Source organism: Heliangelus exortis, chromosome 3 (genome assembly GCF_036169615.1).
Source record: "Heliangelus exortis chromosome 3, bHelExo1.hap1, whole genome shotgun sequence".
NCBI classification, from domain to species: Eukaryota; Metazoa; Chordata; class Aves; order Apodiformes; family Trochilidae; genus Heliangelus; species Heliangelus exortis.
Genome location: NC_092424.1, coordinates 80,913,236 through 80,939,230, shown reverse-complemented (window position 1 = coordinate 80,939,230; position 25,995 = coordinate 80,913,236). Strand labels below are relative to the sequence as shown.

Genomic DNA, 25,995 nt, shown 5'->3' with positions numbered 1-25,995 from the left:
TCTCTCACATTGTTTCAGCTTGAGCTTGACAGATTCCAAGACCTGAAGGACTTCTACACATGCTCTTGTCCAACATAGGAGAGTTCACATGAAGCCAACAGAGATGGTTCTATCGGGCTGGATTAATGAGAAGGAAGCCTCACACTCTAGCCTAGTGTGCAACACCCCTCATGTACTTGCCAGCAGAACACTTTTGATCCCCTCATGTTTATTAAGACTAATGACAAAGCTTTAAGACAAAGCTATGCTGACAAGAAACCTCCTCATTCAGGCATCCATCCCACCTCCATGAGAGCTGCCTCAGCACAGGCTGCATCAGAGGCTCTGTTGCAGCCCTCCACAAAAATCACTGCCCATCCCTCCTCCAGACAGGCATCAGCAGCAACTCTCCACGTCATTACCATAAAAAAGAAGCATGTCTGCTTAAATAATCTTGGTCTGTGTAGCTTGTTTCTCCTGAACAGCCTGTGCAAGTAGCCCTTTAAACACATAAACACACCAGAAACTGCACCAGCCTGGTGACTGATTCGTAACAAGATTTGTACCAAACGAAATGGAAACTAATATATAAACCTGGTTAATACAGTACTGTGGCTGAAATTAAATGCCTTGTTATTCTCCTTGCTGAGGGAGAGCAGATAGCAAGGTCACAGGGGTCATTTGGGAAGCAGGGAAGGGGAAACGGATCATCAGTCAGGAAGGACACTTTCCAAGTAGAACATACTCACAAAACCTGGAGTGTTCCAGCTCCTTGAATGAGGTGATTCTTGCATGCACTTCATCAACCTTCTCATGCAGAAATACAAGAGAAAACATAACTACTTTTATTAAAAAAAAAGCTTTCTGGAGCCCTTTGAGGCTGTGACACCTGGAACCCTGAATTATACTATTTGTATCCTGCCTTGTTTTTGAAATTTACCTCAAAATCCCTAAGAAGACCCACTCTAAATCCTGCAAATAGGTTTTTTTAATTTTTTTTCAGTTGTCACTAGATTAAAATAAATTGTTAAGTAGCTCCAAGCCTCAGACCTTCCTAAAAATCCTTGATACTATACTGTAGTTATCTGGTCTACAAATCAACACTATTTGCTTTTGAAATCATAGGCTATAAAAGGCAGAGTGTTTATTACTTGCATGTATCTTGGAAATCTATGTATAGATAGTGCTTTAATTAAGATGTCAGATATTGGTGTGGAAACTACTCCTACATGAGTTTAGGGTACTGCAAATGCTGTTTTTCTCTTCAACAGAAGAGAAAAAGATCACATTCTTTTTTATGGTGTACTTGTTATATTTCCACTGACATGTTAACATAAGCAAGAATAATATGATTAAATTATTCTGAATTGTGCAGTCATAAGGAATTACATATGACTCAGAGAACAACTGCAAATTGAGAAAAAACAGCCTATAATTCCAAGTGGAGTAACAGAAGAAGATTTTGGCTTTCTCCCTAAAAAGACATTCCTGGTCAGTGGAGATTCTGGCTCACCAAGATGTTTGTGCTATTACTACTCCATTAGCATTGATTAGGTTATGTGCAGCCCCAGTAAGTCTTCTTTATTGTTAGCCAAACTTTATGGTTTATCCTTATTTCTTAACTTCCATAGCTACCATAGCTCCAGAAGATGAGCTTTTTCTCCAGTTAGCAAACCTGTAGTGATCCAGCCTACTTGAGCAGGCTAAGACCACAACATGGCAAGTGGTCAGTGAGCTGGGCAATGCCATGGAAGTCACTTTGAACTTCCTTTGAAGCAGACAGCACATTCAGCAAGGTTTCAAGTGCAACAAGGCAAGATCTTCTCAAGAAGCCAAACATAAAAGCACATAAGCAGCCCCTATGAGCAACAGGTCCACCATACTCTGTTTGACTTGGTTTAATTCCAATCACATGTAGTATTTTGAAGTTGCCCCTGCTTTAAGGGAAAAGCTGGCTTAGATAAGTTCCAGGGGTCTCTTCCAACCTCAATTATTCTGGGTCTCAGTTTCTAGGCTACTATCAGGGCATTCAGAAACCACTGAGAACCCAAAGAAACTTCAAAGCTGTAAAACAACTTTAAGAAAAGTCACTGGCAGGGAAACACCTGGTGGCTGAAACTAGACAAGAAAAAAAAAGGGGGAAAAAAAGATTCCAAAAATCAGACACAAATCTAGCAAGATTAATATGAATTGACCCCTTTTCCATCATTTATGACAGCAAAATAGACCATCCCTTCTGGCTTGAACTCTCAGCTACAGCAACCTGTTTGTAGGTAGCTAACCCGCAGTTTCAAGTTGTCTTTGCTACATTTCACATTTATTTAGTAACAGAGGTAGGCCCTACTTTAATAATTCATTCAACTGGAGCAGGTAACTTCCAGTTGGTGTGGAAGCTTTTCAGGCTTCCATTCTATGTCTCCTCTGCAGCACACTGGGACCATGGCTTGCAGTTTAACTTCCATGCACTAAAAGCTCTGGAACATAAATACACTGAGGAAAGTGAAAACAACTGAGGTAAGGGGGGTGTGGGGCAAGGAAAATCATCACAGCAAAGTTGCTCTGTAGATGAAGCTAAAAGGTTTTCAACCCAATAAGTAAATATCTTTAGTTCTGATGGGATTCTCCTCTTTGTAGTTAATAGGAGAATTCCTTGAGATTGATATTAACAATTTTGCCTCAGTAACATCTGCAGATGGCTTTCTCTGAGGGCCCAGCAGAGCAGGATGGCATGAGAACCACAGAGTTCTGCTAGACCTTTCCCCTACAACAGCTATTTACACAAACAAAATGAAACTCTAAAAAGAAAGCACTGCCTCGGGTTTGCCTGAATAAATAATTCCCAGCTTCTCAAGGAGTTGCTCTAGTTGCACTCTATTTCCTTTACAGAGGTGTTGATAGCTCTTTGAAAATTCCACAGACAGCAGCAGAGGACCCAGAGACACAATAGGGTCTTTTCTGTAGTATTCCATAACTTTTACCATATTTTCAGGTGACTTGTATTCAGCAGAATTTTACAAGTTTTACAGAGAGGTGATGTACATGTGCTATGTGTATGCAGGTATTTCTTCCTCCTGCTGCTGTTTATATAGGAAAAATATAAATGCTCAGCTGAATAACTAACATCTCTGACTGTAGAAACCAGCAGTAATCAAGTATCAGGCTGACAAACTTTCCTGCTCCTTTGAGTACATACAAGGCAAGTCCCCTGTTTATTATGGTAGATCTAGATCTCCTACACTTCTGGGAAATCAAAGTGAAAAGACACAAAGAATCCAGGAGATTACTGGAGAATATCAGGGATGTGAACTTAAAAATATCATATTTACATGTAAATGGCTGTACAAAAGACTTCAGGTACTTGATATCTGAGGACACTGACATCTTTGTCCCCCCTGCCTTTGCTGGGGGCCATGGTGTTTATAATAGCCCAGTTTCCATTACACAGCAAGAACTGTCTGATCTTTGATCAAACTAACTTGAAATAGTAGCACTTTGCACTTGCATATTTATCAAATTCATCAATTAAAATTACATATGTGCTCATACAACAAATAAATAGGCACATTAAACAGTAAAAGTTACCTTTATAGCACTTCTTGGAGTTAAGAAATCTTCTGATTAGCTGGTGAATATTATAATGGGGTAGCAGATTTTTTTCCTTCTCATTTCTCTTCCCTGGTTTGTTCAGGGAAACCCTTATTCTCTCCCCATATATTTATGCATTTGAAACTCTAAATACAGAGTTACTAGAGGTTGCAAGCAGTTTTATTTTTACTGTTATATTTATACATATCAAGGACTCATCCCATTCTACTCTCCTCTACATCCTTATTCTTCACTTCCCCACAAGCTTTGAGCAAAGATGCTCAGCTGTGAAAAAAACAGTAGATTTTCAGCATTTTTTATAAAGTCAGATCAGCTTAATTGGTATATGCTTTTTCTGCTTAGCTAAAGGAAAAGCCCAGTAAAAGACAGGCATCAATAAAGCAGAGTGAATTAAGGAAAGGGCAATTAAGATGATCAGAGACTGAAGCACAACCCCTGTTAGCAACTGATTTTGTTCAGCCTTGAGAAGAGAAGGTTTTGGGGGGACCTATCAGCAGCCTTCCAGCACCCATGCTAAGGGGCTATCTAGAAGACAGAAGCAGGCTCTCCACAGCAGTACATGGAAGGAAAACAGGCAACATCAGCCATATAATAAAACAGGAGAGGCTCAGACTACGTTTAAGTAAAAGAAAAATTCCTTGCTGTGAGCACAAACATATACACAGGTTACCCAAAGAAGCTCTGAAGTCTCCATCCTTAGAGGTTTTCAGGAGATGACAGGACAGAGCCCTCAGCAACCTGTTCTCTCCATATCTGACCCTGCTTTGAGTAGATGGTTGGACCACAGACCACCAGAGATCCCTTCCAAGAGGAATTACCCTATGGTTTTATAGCAATATTCCACTCACATTCCCTTTAGTAATATTGCAGGCTCCTTCCACTAAGTAACATCCAGACAGTGATCTTTATAGTTTTAGGAAAAAAAAGGATCCTTTCAAGAAGCATCACAGTTTTTAGCACCAGACACTGGGAATAACTGGATTCATGTCAAGAAATTCCAGGTGCTTTCATTTTAATTAGCTTGTATTATTATTGTTGCTGATGTTACTCTTTAAGTCAGGCAGGGTTAGAAAATGAACACACACTCACCTTGGTTTCACACACCTGTGTGAGCCAGCTGAATCTGGGCCAAAGCACTGGAAAGCCTTACTGAGATGGACCAATTGCAGTGCAGCAAACATACACCCAAAAAATTATCCCCCAAAATTACACTAACATTCTCTGACAAAACTTACTAGACAGATAAAATGTTAGAGCACAGAATGCAGAGCAGATTCACAGTAATAGATGCAGTTTCAGCTTTCTATATGGTGTCTAACTACTGCAGTCCTGCTCTGTTCTCCACATGGCATCTTCACCTATGCAAAGTGATGAAGTGTAAGTAAAAGGCCAGTACAAAATAAATGGGGCTTTTGTGCATGTGCCATGTTTCCTCATAGTATCTGAAAGATTATGCCTAAGTACTGAAGTAAATAGATGCATGTAAGTATTTTGAGAGCCAAAAAATGCTTATCACTGTACACTCAAGAGTTGCACTGCTGGCTATTTGGAGCACAGCCAGACAAACATTACCTTTCTGTAGCTACTTTAATTATTTTCAGGATTAGGTTCAAAGATATTAATTCATCATGTAGGCTTTCCATCACTACTGAGATAACAGAAAACAGGATAACAAAATTATTTCAAAATGTGTAATGATTAGGATACAATTCAATATTTTGACATGAAAATAGATTTTGCTAATTGTTAAACCTTCATAGTTATCTTTCAAAACTAATGTTATTTTGCTATGTATGCTACAGAAGTGTAATTTCTAGGAATACCATAACAATTCATACATTAAAAATGTGTGCAGCACCTTCTGTTTGGAGGATACACATGTGCATTGGATTTACCATATTCTACAATAGAAAATAAAAAGTTTTTAAAGATAGCTATGAGGGCAATAATCAGCTTCACTGCATAAGGTTTGGAAGGAGTTTTATTCAGCCTTTTGACATTTTCTGTGCAGCACTAGGCAATCAGTAACAGAATCTTAAGAGTGGGAAAAGTTTATTTCAAATTTGTATCACCTCTGCCTATCCAATAGCTACCAAAGTGTTCAGATAGCTTGATATACCCTTGGAAAGCATTCTTCATTCACATCAGTTTACATCTTTGAGACCTGAATTATACCTTCTTGAAGAAATGAAGTTTCACCGAGTTAAAAAACTACTGAGTAGTGAGGTGAGCTGAAGGCTGAAAGACCTTTTCTTGCAGGAAGTATTGATCTGAGCAATCTCAGGCATGGTGCTGATAAACACTGCACACTTTCTCACCTCCTCTCACTCAGCTGGAATGGATGTAAACCTTAACAGTGCTGCCAGGACCAGGAGGCTTGGAGGAGGCAGCCAAGGGTCAGCTACCACTTCATCTAATTGGAAGTAATCTGCATGTGGCACAGCGTGGCCTGAAGCCAGGGGCAGGTTTAGCTACACAGATGGATGATTTCTTCCTGCCTGTCCAGGTCTTCCTTTTCCCCTCAGCATTGTGCACTGACTACAGTTTGCAGCCCTGCCTGCTGGATTTTCATGGATCTAGGAAACTGTACATGGAAGAGCCTGCACATCCACTAACACCTTCTCTACCTGTAGTTGCACTATGACTGAAGGTAGAAGGACATGGACAAAATATGGCAGGGCTATACAGATTAGTATCAGGGTTTGCTTAGATGTGACTTTAAAAGAAACAGCAGCCTGCTGACTGGTAACTGCAAAAACTAGAAGATGATTCTCTCCACCAAGGAAAGAAAATTTTAAACAGGAATTAGATTGTAGCAGTATAAAGACAACATAGTAAAACATTATTCAAAAAGACTAATCATACAAGACCATCTACTTTATACGAGTTTTCACTCTCAAAATTTATCAAATGCTGCTTGTATTTTCAGATGAGAAAACTAAATGACTTAGGTTTACTAACCAAGTGCATGACCTAGTTTCCAGTCCAGTGCCCCATCTACTACAGTATTTTGTCTCTCTTTCTGAAGTAGAGCTCACTAATTAAAGGGGAAAAAAAAATGTGTGCACTCATTATATTGTTCTGAAGTAAGGCACAGAAAGCCTCAGTCAAATGTGTAAAGATTTGTGAAGCATACCCCAAAGCAAACCAGAAGAGGTGTCCTGTTAGCCACACACCCTGTTTAAATTGCTAATGGAACATTATGACAACTGACCTGCATATTCCTATATTAATCTAGTCTTCTTACCTGTGTTTTACCCACTACATCCTTACTGCAAAATAGTTAGGGGACTCAGTAACTATAGAAACAAACAAACAATACTAATTGCTATAATCTACACAAAAGTAAATTGTTTAGTAAATAAAATTAGTTTGAAGAGTGTATTTCTTTACCCTAGAGATTATTTATTTTTATGTCTATGAATTACACCTCAGGAGGCAGAACTCACTTTTTATTTTCTGCTTTGAGTTTATCCCTGTACTCCAAGAAGTATGAGAGCTGGGTACCTCCAATAGCCTGGCAGGAAAGCAGGGGCTCCAGTTTCACACAAACTCCTGACCTGGAACACTTTTGCTCTTCTGGCAAACGCAAGGCCAGTTGCTACAGGACAGAGCCAGACTGGTTATATTTCCCCAGGTAAGATGCAAAGTCAGATGTTCTGCTTTTCCTGAGCTTAGACAAAATGTTCCTTTCAAGTTAACTGCTGAGGTCATGTGGTAAAAGCCACCTTCAGTTCAGAAAAAAAAGCAGTACAGCGAGTAAGACACTTTTTCTGATGCCTCCTTACACAGACTCATAAACATTCATTTATCCTCACCTACAGCCAACATATTTAGTTCAACCCTGCAGTGTTCTAAATGTATGAATTCATATGCTCTACATAAAGTGTATTAAAAAAAAATTAATCAGAATTATCAAGCTATTTTAAGGGCCATTCCTCATTTCTTTACCTGACCCTTGACTGACCTGATAAATAGACAGCCATGCCAAATCCATTATCACATGAGCAATAGGAAGGCTTTATCCAGCTTTCATTTACAGAAATCAAGACAATTTGTAAACCTCATCCTTAGAGATTTTAGCATGAAATCTTGTCTTAGCAAAATGCAACACAAAACAGACAAACCACACTGCTTGTATGCTCTGCTAAGACTATAAAGACTACATGCCTTGAAGACATAAATTTGCAAGCTTTAAAAGACAAACAACAGATGTTTTCATGTCTAGAAATCTCTTAAAAATACTACCTCAAGCTATACACATTAGCTATACACAGAAATAATAGAAAGTTCATCGACTTCATTAATAGATATTTACTACACACAAACTGCAGTAAATATATTCTTAGAACTTCAGTGAATACCCTGGGAGGAGGAAAAGCTTTGAAGCATAGCAGGGAACCAGCTCTCCTTCATTAGGGCTGGAAGTTTTAGATGAAGTCTGTAAAATGACATCTACACTCAGAAATCTCCTCTAAGATGGAGAGAGTGTCACTGAGCTTCAAAAGGCAACTGGAAACATCTCAAGGTGGAGCTGTGTTGCTATCAGGACATCTGATCTGCTTGGGCTCCAGACAAGAGCAAGTTAAGAATTTCAGAGAAGCCTTGGGAATGAAGATGTCAAGCAGTCACCTGAAACATATGATCTGAGGAAGACTGAAAAAGCCAGGATGAGGGATGAAGGAACTGCTGCAAAATCTCAGTCCTGCAGAAGGTCCAAGGAGAATCCCAATCCCCTAGCAGAAGGCACTTCATTCCTCTCCAGACTTGCTCTGAGGACACGACAGACTTTTAATAATGGCTTATGGCTTGGCAACTACATAAGCCTCATGTCCTTAAGGAATTATCTGAACTATGGCTACAGCACAAAATCAAGACTTTGAAATGTATTTTTATAACAGCTTCAGTTTGTCTATAAATAGCAGCAGATAAATTTACCTTTCAATAATAAGTATGTCAAAATACAGTAAGGATTTTATTCCATGTATATATTATGGACTAAAACTGCTGAACTTATCAGTATTAGGGTTCAATATTCTGTACCAGATGAAATTCTAATTTTTTTTTCATTAAATTGCTCTTCTACTTCACTTAAAGAAACTTAATTGCAATTTTAACAACCTTAATGATGGTAAAACTCTAGCAAAACTTGGAAAGTCCTTTTTAAGAGTTCTAGAACCACAGACAATCAGCCACCAGCTGCTGAAGTACTGCAATTTAATATCTTGCCTTTTTACCCTCACTTGGCTAACTAGGTAGAATTCTCTAATACTATCGAAGTATTCTCTTCCATAGCATTCTCTACTACTGGCAAAGACAGAGCTGAGTAGCACACTTTTAAGGAGCAAACATGCAGGAAAATCATCAATATCTTCAAAAAGGCATCTACCTACCAACTAATACAAAGAGGCTTTTTCCACTTCAGGTGCACTGCTCCTGTCCAACAGCTCCAAAAAACCAAATCCATCATCCAGGATTTGAAGAGATTCAGGACAAATCAAACCAACATTCAGCAATTTGCAGACTCAGATATTCTTAGATTTTACTTTGGCAATATTGTTCTCATATTCTGACTTCTATCTATACCTATTGACCTCTTTTGTAATGCTTAGGTAAAGAGGCTTTATCTGTCTTTCATAAATACACCTACACACACAAATCTGCTTTCTAAAGTTACATATATGGAGGAAGAAATTGGATAATCAGCTAGAGACTACTGTATATAGTATGTTGCACTGTAAAACCAGTACAACATACTATATAGATCACCACTCATTTCCCGGACAGATATGAAGCAAAAATATTTTTTTTTGGTCATTAGTGAAAGCCAAAAATATTTTTGCCTTTGTGAAAAGGCAAGGAAAAGACGATTCTCACTCTTCTCTTAAAAAGCAGTGATTCTGTACTATCCTATCTCCAAGCAAAAAGCAAAGTTAAAACTGTATCATTCACAGGGGACAAGAGCAAGACAGATGAACTATAATACCCATCTGAACTGGATGACAAAATCATTTAATACTTCATAGCATCTACTCTGGTCCAAAGATAGACACAATTTATTAATAAGACAAATGGATCTAAAACACAAACTCAAGACTAAAGACAGAGTTTATTTAAGAAAACTTACACTGAACCAAAGGTGTCTGAAATTTTTGAAACCACTTGTAGGGATTTTTATGTATGCATAAAAAAAGGCAGAACGGTGACTTCAGTTTCAATATGGACTTCTTAGAGAAAACAGTTTTTCAAAGTCAGAGATGGGTAACAGTTGCTATTTGAACAAAGCAAGTAAAAACTTGTGTGTAAATATGTATTGATAAAAGGCATTGCTCTCTATGCCTCTTATATTTTAAGAGCAAAACAGTGATGCATTTGTTTTCTGAAATCCTATACCAGATGAGTACATGCTGACTTATTTCTACATCTTTGGCTGAAAGCCACAAGTATTTAAAGCATAAGAATTATGACGCTTTTTTTTCTTTCCCCCAGTTCTATGTTAGGTATTCTTTATCTGTGTATAAAATGTTTACTTTGCACTTCCTCTGCTTCCTCTACAGTGTAAACAAGCCCAAGTCCTGCGTGGAGTATTGTGTTTCACACAGGAATAAGGCACTAACAGTGTCCAAGTAAACTCCAGACACTGATTTCAACAGAAAGTATGCAGTGGCTGCAAGAACTGCCTCCAGGGTGCCTTCTGACCTCATTCTTCTGAGACAGGATTTGTTCTTCCTGTATTATGCAACAAATTATATTAGCAAAGCTTGAGCTTTGAAAAGAGTACCACTTGTTTTCCTATGCATGCAATTTAGGCTGGTTTAACTAACTCCTAAAAAAATCTACACTTAAGAATAATAATTCTAGTATGAAATAAATTTGAAGATATTCAAAAGATACATATTTTTAGCTTTCTCCACAGCTTTTTTTCTTTTCTCTGAAATCACTCAAAGATATGGCCTTTTAAAGCAAGCCATGTTTATTACTCAAAAACAAGATATTATTTAAAATTAAAGATAACATTAGACTATAGTCTCTGAAAAAATTGACTAGCCAAAAGCATTTCTCTTGAGCACTGTGAACCATACTATTGACTCTAGAAAAAAAAATATAGTATTTTTAAAATGGGAATTAATGAGTTTCAGCATGCTTGACAGCAATAATTTACTACTAGAAGGTATAATGCTACTTATAAAATAGCAATTGAGGCAGAGAAAGGGGAAAGTAAAAGAAAAAAGTGACTGACTTAAAAGTTCAACCTAGGCAGGCTACACAGGCTGAATATTATCAAAACTGATATAACTGTATTTCAACAGTTTATTAAAATAACTCCTAGAGGGTTTCCCCTACCTTGCTTGATTTCCTGCGTGACTTTGATTGTTGGGTTTTAAAAATATTTTTTAAGGTGAACAGACATATAGCACATTCCAAAGAGCTCCTAAAGTTGCAAGTTCAGAATCACAAGTTAATTCACAGTTATTTGGAGTAGGGCACCCATAATAAATATGACATCTTAATAAATCAACTGGGTAAAGGAAGATTTCTCACGTGTGCAAGGCCTTCTAGGAAGCAGTGCTGCTGAGTGTGCACCACAGCCTCCTCCATGAATTGGTAAAGCAGGATATTCCAAAGTCAAGACAAATTCACCCTCCACCTCTGACTAGAAACCATCAGCATCTTTAAATTAAGATTTTAATTCCTATGTTGGATAAAACACTGGAAGGACCAAAGCCTTTGAGTGGTCTCTGACAAGTTAATGTATAAATCTTACTAATTCTACCTTACCATTAGGAAGTTAATCCAAATCCCATCTATCCAGTCTTGCAGACACACAGCAACAGTTTCAAGTTCATCTGCAGCTTTGTTGTATAAAATTTTGGCTACCATGTATTACAAATTGGTAATCCTACCACATTGTATTGCCTTTTTCCTTTACCAGATTTAGCTCCTGATGGTGTGTTAAACCAGACAATGGAGGTAATTACTGTAAAACCATTCCCAATCACTGGCCCGGCCTGCACTGTCCTGACAAAAAAATGGAGAAAAATCCTCCATGGAAAAGAAGGACGTTCAAACAAAGTTTAACTAACTACTACTGTCAAACTGTATTGCTGCTTTTAATCTTAACAAAGGAGAGGGTATACCAGTGTGATCAAATACACCACTATTCACTAAAACCAAGGGATCCTTAATTTACATCTATTTATGATCTTATTAAACAACGCTTGAAACATCTCAGTGTTGTGTGGTATCACAGCAACCATGCAAAGAAAAATACACACAATTCTTCACATTCATTTCCATGATCTAAAGCCTCCTGGCTACACATGTTTGTACAGCTCTGAGTCAGGAGCCCACAGGCACTTGCTTCCTTCAGTGGGACAGATTTAATTCAGTGCTGAATGAAGATGATGAACATGTGAAGATGAATGGATATCCACTGCTCCCCAGCTGGCACTTGACAGATCCTTCTGACACTGCACCTGTGCACAGTGAGGGGAATTGGTCTGCTCTTTATTTTAAAGTATCCCACTCCATCCAACATTATAATTAGGAGGAAGTGGGGGAAGGGCAAGACACAACAAACAAACAAAAAATCCCCAAACCCATTATAGGTTTCAGCCCATGTTATATGTCCCACTCCTACTACTGCTCACAGAAGACAGGATTTTCTTTCTTTGTTTCAGGAACATGGGAATGAACAGACTACCCTGTGCATCTCATTGCACAGGCACACAAACCAAACCTCCTTCTCATCTCTGTTCTTTGCTCCCCCTTTCCATGCTACTCTTCCAGCCACACTGAGCCACAGAAGCAAATGTATATTTGCTTCAGTTAAGGGAGCACAAAGGACACTTTTACAAGAGCTCTTCAGACTGGCAGAGAGCACAAACCACTTGCTACAGGTGGCTGAAATCTCAGAATTGCATCCTCCAGCAAATGATGCCCTTGATGCTTCTTCAAAACAGCTGCTTTAGTGTAAAATTCTCTAATGAAACTGGACAAACCTAACTGAAGTACCTGATTGAAGGGTATTAAAATACTCTATTTCAGACCTGCATCAGTACCTTACTTAACACAATGGCAGTGGGTCACTCAGCCATCAGAGCCTGGAGCAGAGAGACCTTGGGTGTGAAACCACACATCAACCCCTCTGGGCCTGGGCTACAGCAGCCATGAGGAAGTCATGTACCAACTACACAGCTCACCTGGGCAGGCAAGGAAGGAAAGGGAAAGACAAGAGAAAGCAAAGATGACACATTTTAACTGAGGTTAATAAGAAGGTACTTAACAGGTTAATAAGAAACATTGCTGTCACACATTTCACATCCTCCTCCCCTCAGAGGGAAGCAGGGCCAGGGGAGAGAAAATTGTGCCAGCTGTGGCTACAGCTTCTTTCTTTTTCAGGGACAGCTCAATACAAGAGACTGATTCAGCAGAATTGCATATATACAAGCAAAAAGTGCAAAATAAGAACTTCTGTACTCTGAGATATTCTTTCTGGAGAAAGCAGGAACACCTTCACCATTTTATTTTACCTAGAGAAGCACAGTTTCTCAGTGAACTCTCATCCTACTTACTGCCAGCATCAACAAGGAAGATAAAAACCCAACACCCAAGTTCTGTGGCCAGCATTTCTATAAAACCTAGTGAAGAAAAGCACAATTAACCCACTCTAAATACACAAATCCTGTTTGCAAGGTGCTCTGTGCCAGGATTAACGTTTCTATTCGAGTAGCATTTATAACCAGTGGGCGTAGGATTCCTCAGTCTAAAGAAAACAGCTCAACCTTGTGCTCAGTTACTGAGGCTCACAGGAAAATTACACAACTGAAAAGTGCTTTTAATGCCTGACACAGCTTCACAGCAAAACAATTCTAGGTTTCAGCTTCTTGTGACAACTCATGCCACTATTCAATTCCACTACTGCTATATAGCTTGCTACATAACTTCTCCTACATATTATTTTTTAACTTTGAATTCAAGTCACAGAACTTTGTTCCAAACTTGCTGTCTCAGCACTCTATTTTCATAACTGTAAGAAAAGAACTGGAGGCCAACAGGAAGAAAAGAATTTAACACCAACTGAAGCAACTTACCTACTGGGTGAGGAGAAAAGCAGGAGGAGGCAATGAATGTTGCAAGCTGCATACATAAAATATAAGATGGCAATAAAATAATCTAATGCAAATACTTTGTTCTGTTTACAATTTTTTATTTATTAACAGCACGTATGACAAACCTGCCTTGAAGTAAGAAATGTGGGGGAAAAGTAAAATAATTTTTAAAGCCTCTTTACACAAACAGTAAATAAAATCTCTCATACAAAAAACATCCTGTATCACAGCTTTCAAAGACCACATTGATTTGCTTTTTGTGCTGCCACAACCACTATATAATTTACTCTTGCCATAGACCAGAAAAATAACATGCTTTTACCTATCTGAACTGCTCTGCTAGGTGACCTGATGAGGGAAAAAATGGAAAATATTATTGCTAAAAACTACAAGGCTGCAAAGGGCAGAAAGAAAGTACAAGACAGAGTCATTGGCAACTATCCTCAAAAAAATTCTCAAATTATACCTTTACTTTTACATAGAACTGACCATCTTTCCAACCTAAAAGATGCTATCCTACCTACTACCACTTGATATGAAATCCCCCCTTGCAATATCAAGTAAACCCCAAACATCCAGTTTTAAAAATTAATAGAGATACTTCTAATATGCCATTTTAAGGACTAATAGTCCTTAAATAATAGTCCATTTTAAGGAATTTTAATGGACTCTAATAGTCCATTTTAAGGACTTTTCTTCCTCCTCCATACCAGCTTCATCAGTTTTCTTCCCAGAATATCTATCTACAGCTAAGGCAAAACCAACACTTAGTGAGCACTTGTCACTCCAGAGAACTCAGCCAAAATAAAGACAAGTTTAAAATGTGAAAATATGAACATTAACAATGGTAGAAAAAAAGACTTCTATTGCTTCATATTTTACAAAGGAATAGATTATTTAGAGGAGCTCCTTAGATGTTTCTTCTCTTTTATTCATCAGATATGGAAAATGTCACTGGAACACTTCTGGTTTTTTACTGAGGTTTGGGTTTTCAGACACCTGTTGCAAGATCACCAACAAATGGCAGAGTTGTAAAACCTTTTTTATATGTCACTTACATAAATCATAGGATTATGTTTTTGCAAAATCAAATTTTATTTTACTGAAGCAACTAGCTCTGTACAGAGCAAAACAACTATTTCACAAGCATCCTCCTCCCACTGCTTGAAACACAGGGGCAAGAGGAGAAGTTCATGGTTCTCTCTGGTTAGGAGAGGAATTTAACTTGAATTAAAAAAAAAAAAAAGTTTACAATAGCTTTTTAGTAAATTATTGCACGTAGCATGTGCAATACGATAGGGAAGGCAAACATTCATATCTTAATAACCCCCTAATAAACTGCTCATTCCCCAGTCTGGAACTAATTATTCTGAGAAACTACCAGTAGAGGCATCTTTCACTCTTTCAGTCCCTCTGAGGGATCCAGTTTGGCCACTGTCAAAAAAAAACATTGGGATAAATGGATCTTTGGTCTGCTCCAGTATGATTCTTGTACAATAACCCCATGGTGAGTTAACAGACTGAGAGCCAACTCCATCCAAGAACTAATGTCACTGCTTAGTTGAGGATGCACCAAGATTCAGGGGCACCACACACAGAGGGTGGTAAGGACAAAACACCAAGACCTTGGCAGGTGGGATTGAGATTGGGAGATCTCAGATAATCACTTGCTCCATCAGTCTGTTCTGAAATTCTCCAGTGCCTTAGTGCAACTCTAATAAAGAAAAAAAAAAAAAAAAGAAAAAAAAAAGGGACTAGACTAACAGTTTGCAAGCACACTATACTCAATAATGATGATAGCAGTTGACCCAGGGGGAGGAATTAAAATCAATCAGCTGGGGAGGAAAGCAGAGCTAGCTCTCCAGCACTTAAATTTAATAGAATCACTTATTTCCTGCTTGCTGAATCACTCAGCAAGAATAGAAAACTGCCTGAAAGCAAAGCACTCCAATGGCAAAGTTTCTCAGTAAGGGAAGCACTTCATCTTGGTATTGAGGTGTGTTTGTGTATCTATACATCCAGCTTCTGAAAACAAGTAGCTCAGGGGAAACTATGATTTGCTTCAACAATATTAAAAGGTAAATAAATTAAAGATGAGATGAAAGCTTAGTCTTAAATGATTTGTGTGTTTTAGGGTCAAAAACTCATATATTACTAAAGCATAAGTGAGATTTATAGTAGGAGTAAAGCAAATTACTTTCACACTTCTGTAACTCATCAGCTTAAAGAGCATAGAACCCCCAGCCAAAGGCTTCTAATGCAATCTGGTTTAGCAAAAAGAAGTGAAACTGTTTGTTTTCCTTGTAATTGCTATTTACAATGTGTTTAGTTGCCTGAGGGGAATTAAAAAAACAAACAAAAAGACTCCAACAAAACCAAAACACAAACAAACACCAATTACCAAAAAGGTTCCAAATTTACTTTTGTACACTATGGACCTGAAAGCTCAGACAATAAATTGAATTGTGATTACTGTCCATAGACTTGGACACATGTCCTCAAGTAATTAAACTCACTGTGTTACAATCTGCCTCTCCTCATAATTTTTGATGCATCACTGCTGCTGAGATGGGACAAACTACACAGTGACCTTGTAAAAGCAGCAATGGTTTCCTATTGTAGGCAAAATGCCCCAGCATGGGGAAAAAAAAAAAAAAAAAAAAAAAACAAACAAACAAAAAAAAACACAAAACCACCAAACATTTTTATTAAGGTTTTCTTTGCTGATGTTTGTACATTTTTGTCAGTTACTTACAAAGTAAAGCATAAAATATTTAAAAGTAACACTGCCTAGGGGCTTCAACATACCTCAGCACTTAGTGTGTTCTGGAAATTTTGCCACCCTGGTAGCAGTAGGGGGCAAGTGAAAAAGAAGAAATTTGGCCATTTGCCCTGGCATTTTCACAGCCCTTTCTCTCAACAGCCACCAAGAACAAAAAGCGATGGATGCAGTGAGTGTGCAGAAATCCAGCTTTATTGTTGGATGAGTAGGGTACTAAATGAATATTAAAAAAAAAAAACAAAACACAAAAACCCTAGCTCCTTCTTTCTTCTTATATCTATTTTTAAAGATGTCCAAGTATAAATGGTTCCCTGTAAAATTTTCTTTTCAACTCATCTGAGAAAAGGAAGGCATTCTTTGAGGATGCAAGCTCTATGCTTCTATATATTGCAGTGTACTTCAGATTTACCTGCTTGACAGACCAGTTATCTTGGCCAAAGAGATGCTGAAAACATGATTTGTCTTATTTTTCTATCAGCCACTGCTAGATACCACTACTCTGCATTCACAGTCTACTTTTGCCAAGTATGTGCAAATAGACTATTACAACTTGGTACCATAGCCAAAAGAAAGTGCTGATACTGAGGAATTGCAGCCCTTAGACAGGGCCCAGGAGATTGCAGAAAGTTCTGGCACTTCTGCAGAACTGCAAACAATCCCTGTACTTTAGAATCATGAAAGGAGATAATTTATCTACTTCACATTGCATTTTCTGCAATCTGATATTTGTTTAACAGCCTTGGCAACAGAAAGTGAACTAGGAGGACCAGTTCATGTCCTTAACCAGCATGCAGGCTGGCCACATGCTATCAAACAGGTTGGCAGTCCTGAACATACTTGATTTTATTGCCCACATATATGTATTTGACAACAATATAAATAACCCTCCCCAATATATATGTGTCTGTGTGTGCATTTATACAGCAAGGTACAATATATTCACATCCACCAAAAATCACCTGTCTCAGTCAGAAACCTAGCTTACCCATTCCTCAACAGACCAGGACTAGACTCTTCTCACAGGCATCAAGACCACAGATTTAGATGATGTTTCCTAGAATCAACCTCTGTATTAGCTGGACAGGTGTGGCTGGTAAGAAAAAATTATTTTTTCCTGTTTCTCTGCTGTACAGTACATATGTGCTACATATACCACAACTGAGGGGGGAGGTCCAAGTCAGAAAATCAATCCCCTTCAGCAACTCACCTCCAAGTGTGCTGTTCAGGTGCAAGATGTATGATGCTTGAGGGAAAAACATAATGAGCCTGCTTTGCCTCTGACTGCTCTTTATAAAACATATTTCAGAATAAGTCCCATTTAAAATTTTATTAGTTTTTCTGGTTATTCCAAATCAGACTTTTTTCCATGAATACTGCAACTGCTTAGAAGTAATCCCAAGTGAAACAGTCTTTCATTAGTTTCTTCTTGGAATTTTACATTTTGGTTAGTTTTCCTTTCGCCTGACCTCAAGAGACCTTCTCAGGCCTACACACACACACAGAGACATAAGACAGCCTCTGAGGGAACTTTGTAGCCAAGCACCAAGATTAATAAAAGCACTATTCATGTAACTAATATATGGAGCTCTTACCTATGAGTCAGCATATCCAGTAACACTAGAGATGTAGCTTTTGTCAATTTATACAACTTGGCAACAGGTAAAATGACTGTGTAACACATTCTAACACGGGGATACAAGTCAGAGCACCAAAGCTAACCACTAAAATACACAACAAGAACAGAGCTGCGACTGAGGACTTGCCCAAGGCTTCATGTGCTAGGTGTGGTTTATAATCTACCTTTTACTTTACCCATTTTTCACTTTGGCAGCAAATCTACAGCCTGTCATGCCAGTAAAGCATTTCACACACTGAACTTTGCGTCTTTATCAGGGCCACGCAAACACTTACTCAGCCTTATTTTTTTTCTCGATTAATTTAACGTGTTTATAAAGTTCTATCGTGCCGGTTACCATTCTTAAAGGAGTTAGAGATGCGGTTAAAAGGTTGTCCTGTGCTACAGCATCTCTTGGAAGCTGAGTGTATTAGTGGAAGCTGAGTTGAATTTTACAGCTGCAGGTGAAATAATGGCCCTTTCCACTTGCTAGAGAATGAAGCAAGGGACAGACAACACCAACAGCCAGGTCCTCCCGAAGGAAACCAGGTGGGGCTCCCCTAGGGAACAGAGCTGGAAAAGAAGCAGGTTACCGGGAAACCACAGACACGGGAGCAGCAGGAAATCCCAGCAGAGCGGCACAACTTTCAGCAGCATCCTTCCCCACCTTGCTCCTCTTCTCTGAAAAGGAGGGGATGACGCCGCTATCCGCAGCGGGCTCGGCGCCCCGGGGACCGGACCGGACTGGCGGGCCGGGGGCGAACACCCGCCCGTGGGCCCCCCTGCCGCCCCGAAGGAAGAGGAAGCACCGCCCGGCCCGCAGGAAGTACCGCTGCCCCGCGCACGCCGGCACACCGGCTCCCCGGCCCAGCCTGGCCCGGCCCGGCCCGGCGGCCGCTGCTCGGGGGTGGCCCGGGGGCTCGGCAGGCGCTGCGACAGGTGCTGGTGCTGGTGGTGGCGAGAGGCCGCCCGGCTTCCCCTCCGCCTCGGGCCCGGCTCCGTCTCGGCTGGCTGTGCCCAGCCCTGCCAGCTTTCTCCGTCCCCCGGGGGGGACCGGGGCGAGAGAGGGGGGGTTCCGCCCTCGGCACCCAGCGACCCCGGCAGCCGTGACTCTCCTGGCCCGCCCGCCCACCCCTACCTTGTTGAGGTGGGGGTCTCGGAGCACTTCGTAGCCCCTCTTCATGGTGAACTGCAGGGGCCGGCCGGCGTCCCGGCTCTCGCCTGTCTTCCGTGCTTGCATGGCGAGGCGAGGCGAGGCGAGGTGAGGCGAGGCGAGGCGAGGCTGACTGCCGTCAGGTCTCTGCGGGAGTGAGGGGAAGCGGCGGCGGCTCCTCCTGATGAGGTGACCGCCCGGCGGGGTGGGATGATCCTGCCGGGAGGGAGGGAGGGAAGAAGGGAGGAAGGGAGGGGGCAGAGCCGTGGCAAGGCGCCGCCGCCAGGAGGGGGGTCACCGGGCCGCCGCAGCCGCTGAGTCACCGGCAGCTCGGAGCACCCCGGCTGGGCGGGCGCCCAGGTGCGAAAGGGGGAAGCTCGGAGGGGGAGGGAGCGGGGGGTGCGGGCCTGTAGCCCGCCCCTCGCCTGGGAGTCCTCGGCGGCGCGGCTTGGCCCGGTTCGGGGTTGCTTAAGGGTCTCTTAGAGCGCCCTGCCTTTCACCGCTTCAGAGAGCCCCTCCGGGGGGGCTCCGGGCCCGTTAGGAACCGGCCGGTCTGTAATCACCTGCTAGAGGGGAAATCGCAGCAGTGGTTCTCCCTCATCGCCCCGGGTGTTTTACAGCACCTGGCGTCACCCGGTGCGGCCGCTTAACTCTGACAAGTGACACGTTGTGGGATCGCTGAGCCCGGGCACCGGCCCTCGGGTGGGACCCTGTGCCCCGGCTGAACCCCCGGGACTCGGCCACACGCAGAAGCTGGGCCCGGGCGCTTTAATAGCGAGCCAAGTTTCACTTTCCTTCTGCTATTAAATGACTGTGAAACCCAACCTTTCCTGAGGCGGCTGGGCCGCATAGCTCTGTACAGTCAAGAGCCGTGTGTTTGGTGTCAGAAGCTGCTGCGGGGTGAGAAGGGAGGGGAGCGATGTGCCGGCTTCAGCTGTGCTGTTTGGGGTGGAGTGCTAGGGCAGAGCAGGTGCTGAGCAGGTCTGTACCGCTATCCCTGGCTTTTGTTTGCTATACGTTTGGAAACCGTTTGCATACATCCCTTTGTGTACCCTATGACTGTGGCTTTGTTTCTCTACATCCAGGTGTGTACGCAAGAAATAATTTCCGTATGGGCACCACAGTCCAGAAGCTACACAGGTTGAAATGTGTGGATAGGAAAACACTTTGGGATAGAGGGTTTTGCTATCTGTTGTTAAGCAGGAAAAAAAAAAAAAAAAAAAATCTTGCAGCTCTTTTCAGCTTTTCCCATTTAATCCGTAAGCCTTGTATCCATTCTACTACCTCTTTTTTTATTTTTTATTTTTTTAAAAAAGAGGCTCTAACAGGATCTGGCCTTTCCCGAATTTCCTGTTAAGCAGCACCAAAAAGTTCATTTGGGGTTAATTAACAAAGGAAGGTTGGAAGGGTTCCAAGTTTATATTTCTGGAAGCTTGCTTTGCAAGTCAGCAGAAAATTCAGTAAATAAGCTTCACCCTCATTCCACCATCTCAGAAAGTACTATGGAAAGCAGTAACAATAAAAAAGTTTTGAACAAGCTTTAAGCCTGGAGTCTTTGTGAGTAATTATGCATCCTTCCTTGGGTTTCTCTGGATAGCTCAATATCTATGTACCCAAACCCTGAATATTATCTTCAGTAGGTATCAGGGCTATCAGAAACATTTCAAGTCTTTCTTAGTCATGCATAAAAAGCAACGCAGACTTTTTTTTCCTCTCTTTGTGGGTACAATGAAACCACTCTGATAGAACACCAACCTGAATCCATTATTTTTGTCTGAGAGGGAGCAATGTGTACTGACGTAATTTTTATCCTTGTGTTGCAACACTGCCTATAAAAAAAACTAATTTATGCCAAAAGTCACTGAAACCACTACAAAGTACCCATTCTGGAGTCTGACCCCTGCTTAGGACTTGTCCTGGCTCACCTTGCCCTGGTTATAAAAGATATGCAATGAAACACCTAATTCAGGAGAGGTTTGATTGAATACATTTCTTAAAATGTAATCAGACTTCAGAAAATGTTTACTACAGTGTTTCAAATACAAATTAATTACTCCCTCTTTTCCTAAAAATAGGTCTTATTTCTGTTATGTTCAAACACTGATAAAAACAAAATCACATCTGTTAGGATGACTGTGTCCCTGAGTTGTAAGAATTGCAATAGATATTCTCAGTTCAAAAGAAATACCAAAGAAAAAAGAAAAACTGGTGTCCCCTGTCACCTGTAGAAGTCTCACACCCAAGGCATGGAATATTTTAGCATTTAACAGGATTAGTACGGATTTCCTCGTCCAAGTCTGCTGCTGGTGATTGTTTTCCTTGCCAGTGTTTATAACCTGCAAACTTTTTAGTGCATTTGTATTGCCTCTGCAGAGTACCTTTGAGCAAGAGGAATTTTTAGAGTCAGTCTTACAGGACCTCACAATATTTGAACCACAAAAACAGTTCAAAATGGGCCAAAGGGGTGTTCAGCAGTTACATCTGCAGTCAGGGGTGGTTGTTCCAAAAGAGGACTGCATTGCACCAATAGAAACTGTATTACTAGAATGTAAATAAAGCCTTTGTAGGTGGCCAGAGTATTTTGTTATGGCTGTGTACATGATACAGGTATTTTTGCAAGTATCAGCCCACATTCAGATAAATTATTAGTGAGCACTGTACATTATCAAGGTGTTTCTGACAGAATATACAGTGGTTTTGGTCTTCTTGCAGACATGTAATTCTGTTTCTCAGATGGTTTCTATCTACACTTTAAAGACGCCTACTTCTGATTTTTCCTAAATACCTATTATTACAGTTTCCTCCCACCCCTTATATTCTACAGCTTACTGAATTAATATGAAATCTTACTGGTAATTTCTTGTCTCTCTCGAGTCTCCCCAAATGTACTTTGGATATATGAAAACCTCTACTTGACATATTCCTAGAAAAAAAAAAAAAAAAAAAAGACTAGAAGGGGCACTGGTCATCTGGTATCTCAATGCAGTGTCCAAAAGCTCCAATAAATAAGCCTTTACAATCTGCTTTGGCAAGCAGAGAGAGAAGTACAGGAAAGAAGATATTTCCTTTTTGCTGAAGTAGTTGATTAAGATGGCTGACTCAGTTGAAATGTTTAAGAACAGAACTTGAGAAATGTCCCTGTGTCAAGCTATGACTGATCAGAGGATTTGGACCCCCTCAAACCATTGTTTGAACCCACTGTTGAGCCTGAGACCTCCACATGGAGATCCTGTGGCACTGGCAAAGGTTTTGCTTCCAGGGTTACTGGTTTGCAAAAAGAGAGAGGGAACTCCATTGTCATGATGAAAACATCTAATTAACCACCTTTTTTTTTTTTTTTTTTTTTTTTTGGTGCCACTTGTATTTCACACCTGAGTTACCCCATCAAGCTCTGTAGTCAATCTGTTACCAAGTGACAGTGACTATTGGGCACTCACTGTGGGTTGTGGTACTTCAGCCAAGGCCTTGCCAGCCCAGCTTTGTTTCACATGTTGTACCAATGGCAATTCCCTTTATACTTCTTAGCACAATGTTTGCTTTTTTTGCAATAGTGCCACGCTGTTTAGTCATGCTGGGTTTGTGATCTCATATGACCCTGTGTCCTTTCCTGCGGGGGATGGAGCCTGAATAAGTCGACAATATCAAATGAAATTTGGCAGAGGCCCAAGATTAGCTCCAAAAAAAAGTGAATTGTTTAATGATTTAAAAATAGAAATGAAGCATATTTAAAGTCTCTATTATGTAAATGTTTTTACAGTAGCATTAACAATCCTAACTCCTGCTTGGTACGAAGTTCATACCAAAATGAAGTTCATTTTTTGATCACTGGGAAGCATGTTTTAAGCTAGTTAAGCTGAAGGAGAAGCAAAAACTAAGCAGCATAAGCTGTACAAGTTTACTGTTTAATTTCTATAATTTTTTATTATCTTAAAGTGTTATCTGTAACACAAAGGTGGATTTTTTTTAACTTACACTTTAAATGAGACAATGCACTCCTGAAGTTAAGAGGGGACTATAATGGTAGTTTTGAAATTCCCAAAGTGCCTGCACACTCTGAGGTCACCACCAGCCCTGACTGTCTCTACCCCCTTCCCAAGGGCCCAGCACCCCATTTCAGTCCCAGTGTCTGTCCGTGGCCCTGCTGGCCTGGACCCTGACCACCTATGGGCCACCTTCCCAGCCTGGCCTCAGCTGGCCCCATCACGATGGACTCACTCAGCAATCACGGGGCTGTACCTGACCCTGGTTGCCCTCACCAGGACTGACCCTGCTTGATGTTCTCAGCTCAACCTGGGGCCAACCTCAGCACCTCAGCAGACCTGGACCTGGGGCTGCTCCTGGCTGTCCCCAGCCTGCTTTCCTTCTTCCCTGGGGGTGGTGGGACAAAGCCTGGCTGGTGACACCTTGCCACTATGGCCCACATGGGGAGGCCCCAGGCCGTGGGCACCCACTCTCTCCTGGCATGACAGACACTGAGAAGGCAGAGCCAGGCTCTTGCCACACATGAGCATCTCAGTGCCAAGGGGTGACAGTAGCAAGGTACACCTGGAGAATGTCCAGCTGGGCTTTAAGCATGACATTTTCCAGTGGAAAGGTGGTGAGCACCGGAGCAGGCTGTCTAGAGAGGTCGAGGAGTTCCGTGCCTGGAGATTTTCAAAACTTGACAAGACAAGGCCCTGAGCAACCCAGTCTGGCTTGGAAGATCAGCTTGTTTTGAACAGGAGATGAGCCCAGGTGAACTTCAGACGTCTTTTCCAACCAGGACTGTTTTGTGATTCTCTGGGTAGTACACTGCTGAGAATGACAGATTCCAGCATTTCTATAGGAATGTGATCACAGCCACAAAAGGGCTGTACCTTCTGATCTCACCAGTGTCCTCTGTTCTTGCTCCTCTATTTCTTTTTTTTCTGCATAGGCTTATATCTGTCTGGCCAGTGGGATTTTTACCCAGAACTGCCTTTAGCCCTTTCTTGCTAGGATTTTATCCTATATGCCTTAAATCTAATTAAACTGTCTGTCTTCAGCAGCTGGTGGTAAATCTCTTAAGACTCCACAATTTTGGAATCTGATGGTGGATTAACAGAAGAACTAAAATTATTTCTGTATAATGTATACATAAATATATAAAAATATAAGAAAACCAGTAAACGTGGCCATTTTTATTAGTTGACATGACAAGGTCCAGGCATTGCAGGAAAGAAGCCATACCTGGACAACACATCTGGTGGGATGAAAGCATTGGGAGAGCTGATTGAAGCACTTTGGGAAAGTATCCAGCCATACACAGCACTAGTAGCAATATCCATCAGCTCCCAAGGCAGCTCTAAGTTAGGGAGAGACACTAGAAGTAGCAGCAGAAGTAGCTGCATGCCAATATATACATTTATTTGCACTGTATAGTATGGGCTAGAATGAGAATTTGATTTTTCCACACCCCAGTGTTAATCTTTGACATTTAGACCATGTCCTTCCTCAAGTAAATCTGGCACAAGACAAATAATATATATATTCTACAGTGTAGTGTGTTCTCAAATGATATTCTGAAACATTTTAGGATTAGTGGAGATTAAATAGTGTTCAAAGTAAACATCCAAATTTTTTTTCTGTATTTATCCAAACAGTGCAGAGTTTTCTAAGATTTTTTTCATCTCTTTAAAAAAAAATAATAAAAAATTTCTAGCTGTAGAGGCCTAACTATTCACTGCATATGCATTTTTCCCACACAAGAACAGCCCTAATGTGAGCAGTAATAGATTTCCAAAGGTGATCTAAAATGCTTCTATTTTGAATATGCAAACACTCCAGAGTCCTAAATGACCCACATAAAGGCATGGACAATCACATTCCTCCCCTTCAAACTATACAAAATGCTTGAAGCAAATCTTCCTTGAAAGATCCTTTTAAAATTAATTTCCGGAGTTGGCTGGTGATGAGGAATGTAAAATATTTCTAGATTCCCCAGTTTGCTTAACTGAAAGATATGAAATCTTGATAGTACTATCTTTTCATCACTAATGAAGGCAAATGGCTTCATTTAACACTACCCATAGTTTTAGAAACTTAGATGTGCACGAATATTTCCAACTTGGATATTTTACAGATAATATTGGAAGAATGTTGAAGATTACTAGAATTAAGTTTTTTTAGGCTGTTGTTTAAGTGTCCTGGAATAAATTTTTCTTGGCTTCATTTTAGTTGTGCTAATAATGAATTTGAAGCTAAAGATATTTCAGTGCCAAAATGAAATTATTATGACTTTATGGTATGATTTTTACTTAAATAAGTGTATCAGATGTATGTTCCAGAAACAAGAGTTGTAACTCTTTGAGACTTCTTCCATTGTTTATAAAAATGAGATGATTTCTTTCAGTCCTGCCAATTAGACATAATTCCAAACAACTTCAGCATCTTTAGGATAATTTTGGAATATTATTAGTGAGTGTACTTCCATTGTTTGCTTCCATGTTTATGTCTGGCACAGTGATTTTAATGATTTAGCAACTGACAAAGCATGCTGAGAAATTTTCCTCTTTTAACTAGCTCCTCTCTTATGCAAGGGCAGATGATTTGGGGAGCCTGTGAAGGGTTTTTTCTTTTTCACATGCTAATTACCATAAATATTTTTTAAATTGTCTGATAAACTCCCTTTTTTCTCTTTTTTTTCTCTTTTTTTTCTTTTTTTCTTTTTTTTCTTTTTTCCTTTTTTTTTTCCTCTTTTTTTTTCTTTTTTTTCTTTCTTTTTCTTTTT

General features: G+C 40.4%; 1 protein-coding gene and 1 long non-coding RNA gene across 4 annotated transcripts in view; both read right to left on the bottom strand.

Annotated features, from left to right (window-relative positions):
* The window catches only part of ME1 (malic enzyme 1), a 158,146-nt gene extending 138,316 nt beyond the window's left edge, over positions 1-19,830 (bottom strand). The window contains exon 1 of one of the 3 annotated variants that reach the window (XR_011725359.1): positions 19,233-19,680. Coding sequence is in view for 1 of the 3 variants with exons in the window: in XM_071741458.1 (XP_071597559.1) it covers positions 19,233-19,334 (102 nt within the window). In the remaining 2 variants the exon portion in view is untranslated. Of the gene's footprint in view, positions 1-18,761; positions 19,202-19,232 lie in introns of those variants that run through there. The other 2 variants (XM_071741458.1, XM_071741459.1) reach the window with 2 other exon arrangements.
* Positions 13,775-18,825, bottom strand: LOC139795034 (uncharacterized). Its single transcript, XR_011725362.1, has 3 exons — positions 18,688-18,825; positions 14,367-17,722; positions 13,775-14,300 (listed from the first exon to the last, which is right to left on the bottom strand). It is a non-coding gene; the product is annotated as an uncharacterized lncRNA (long non-coding RNA).
* Positions 19,831-25,995: the final 6,165 nt, after the last annotated feature.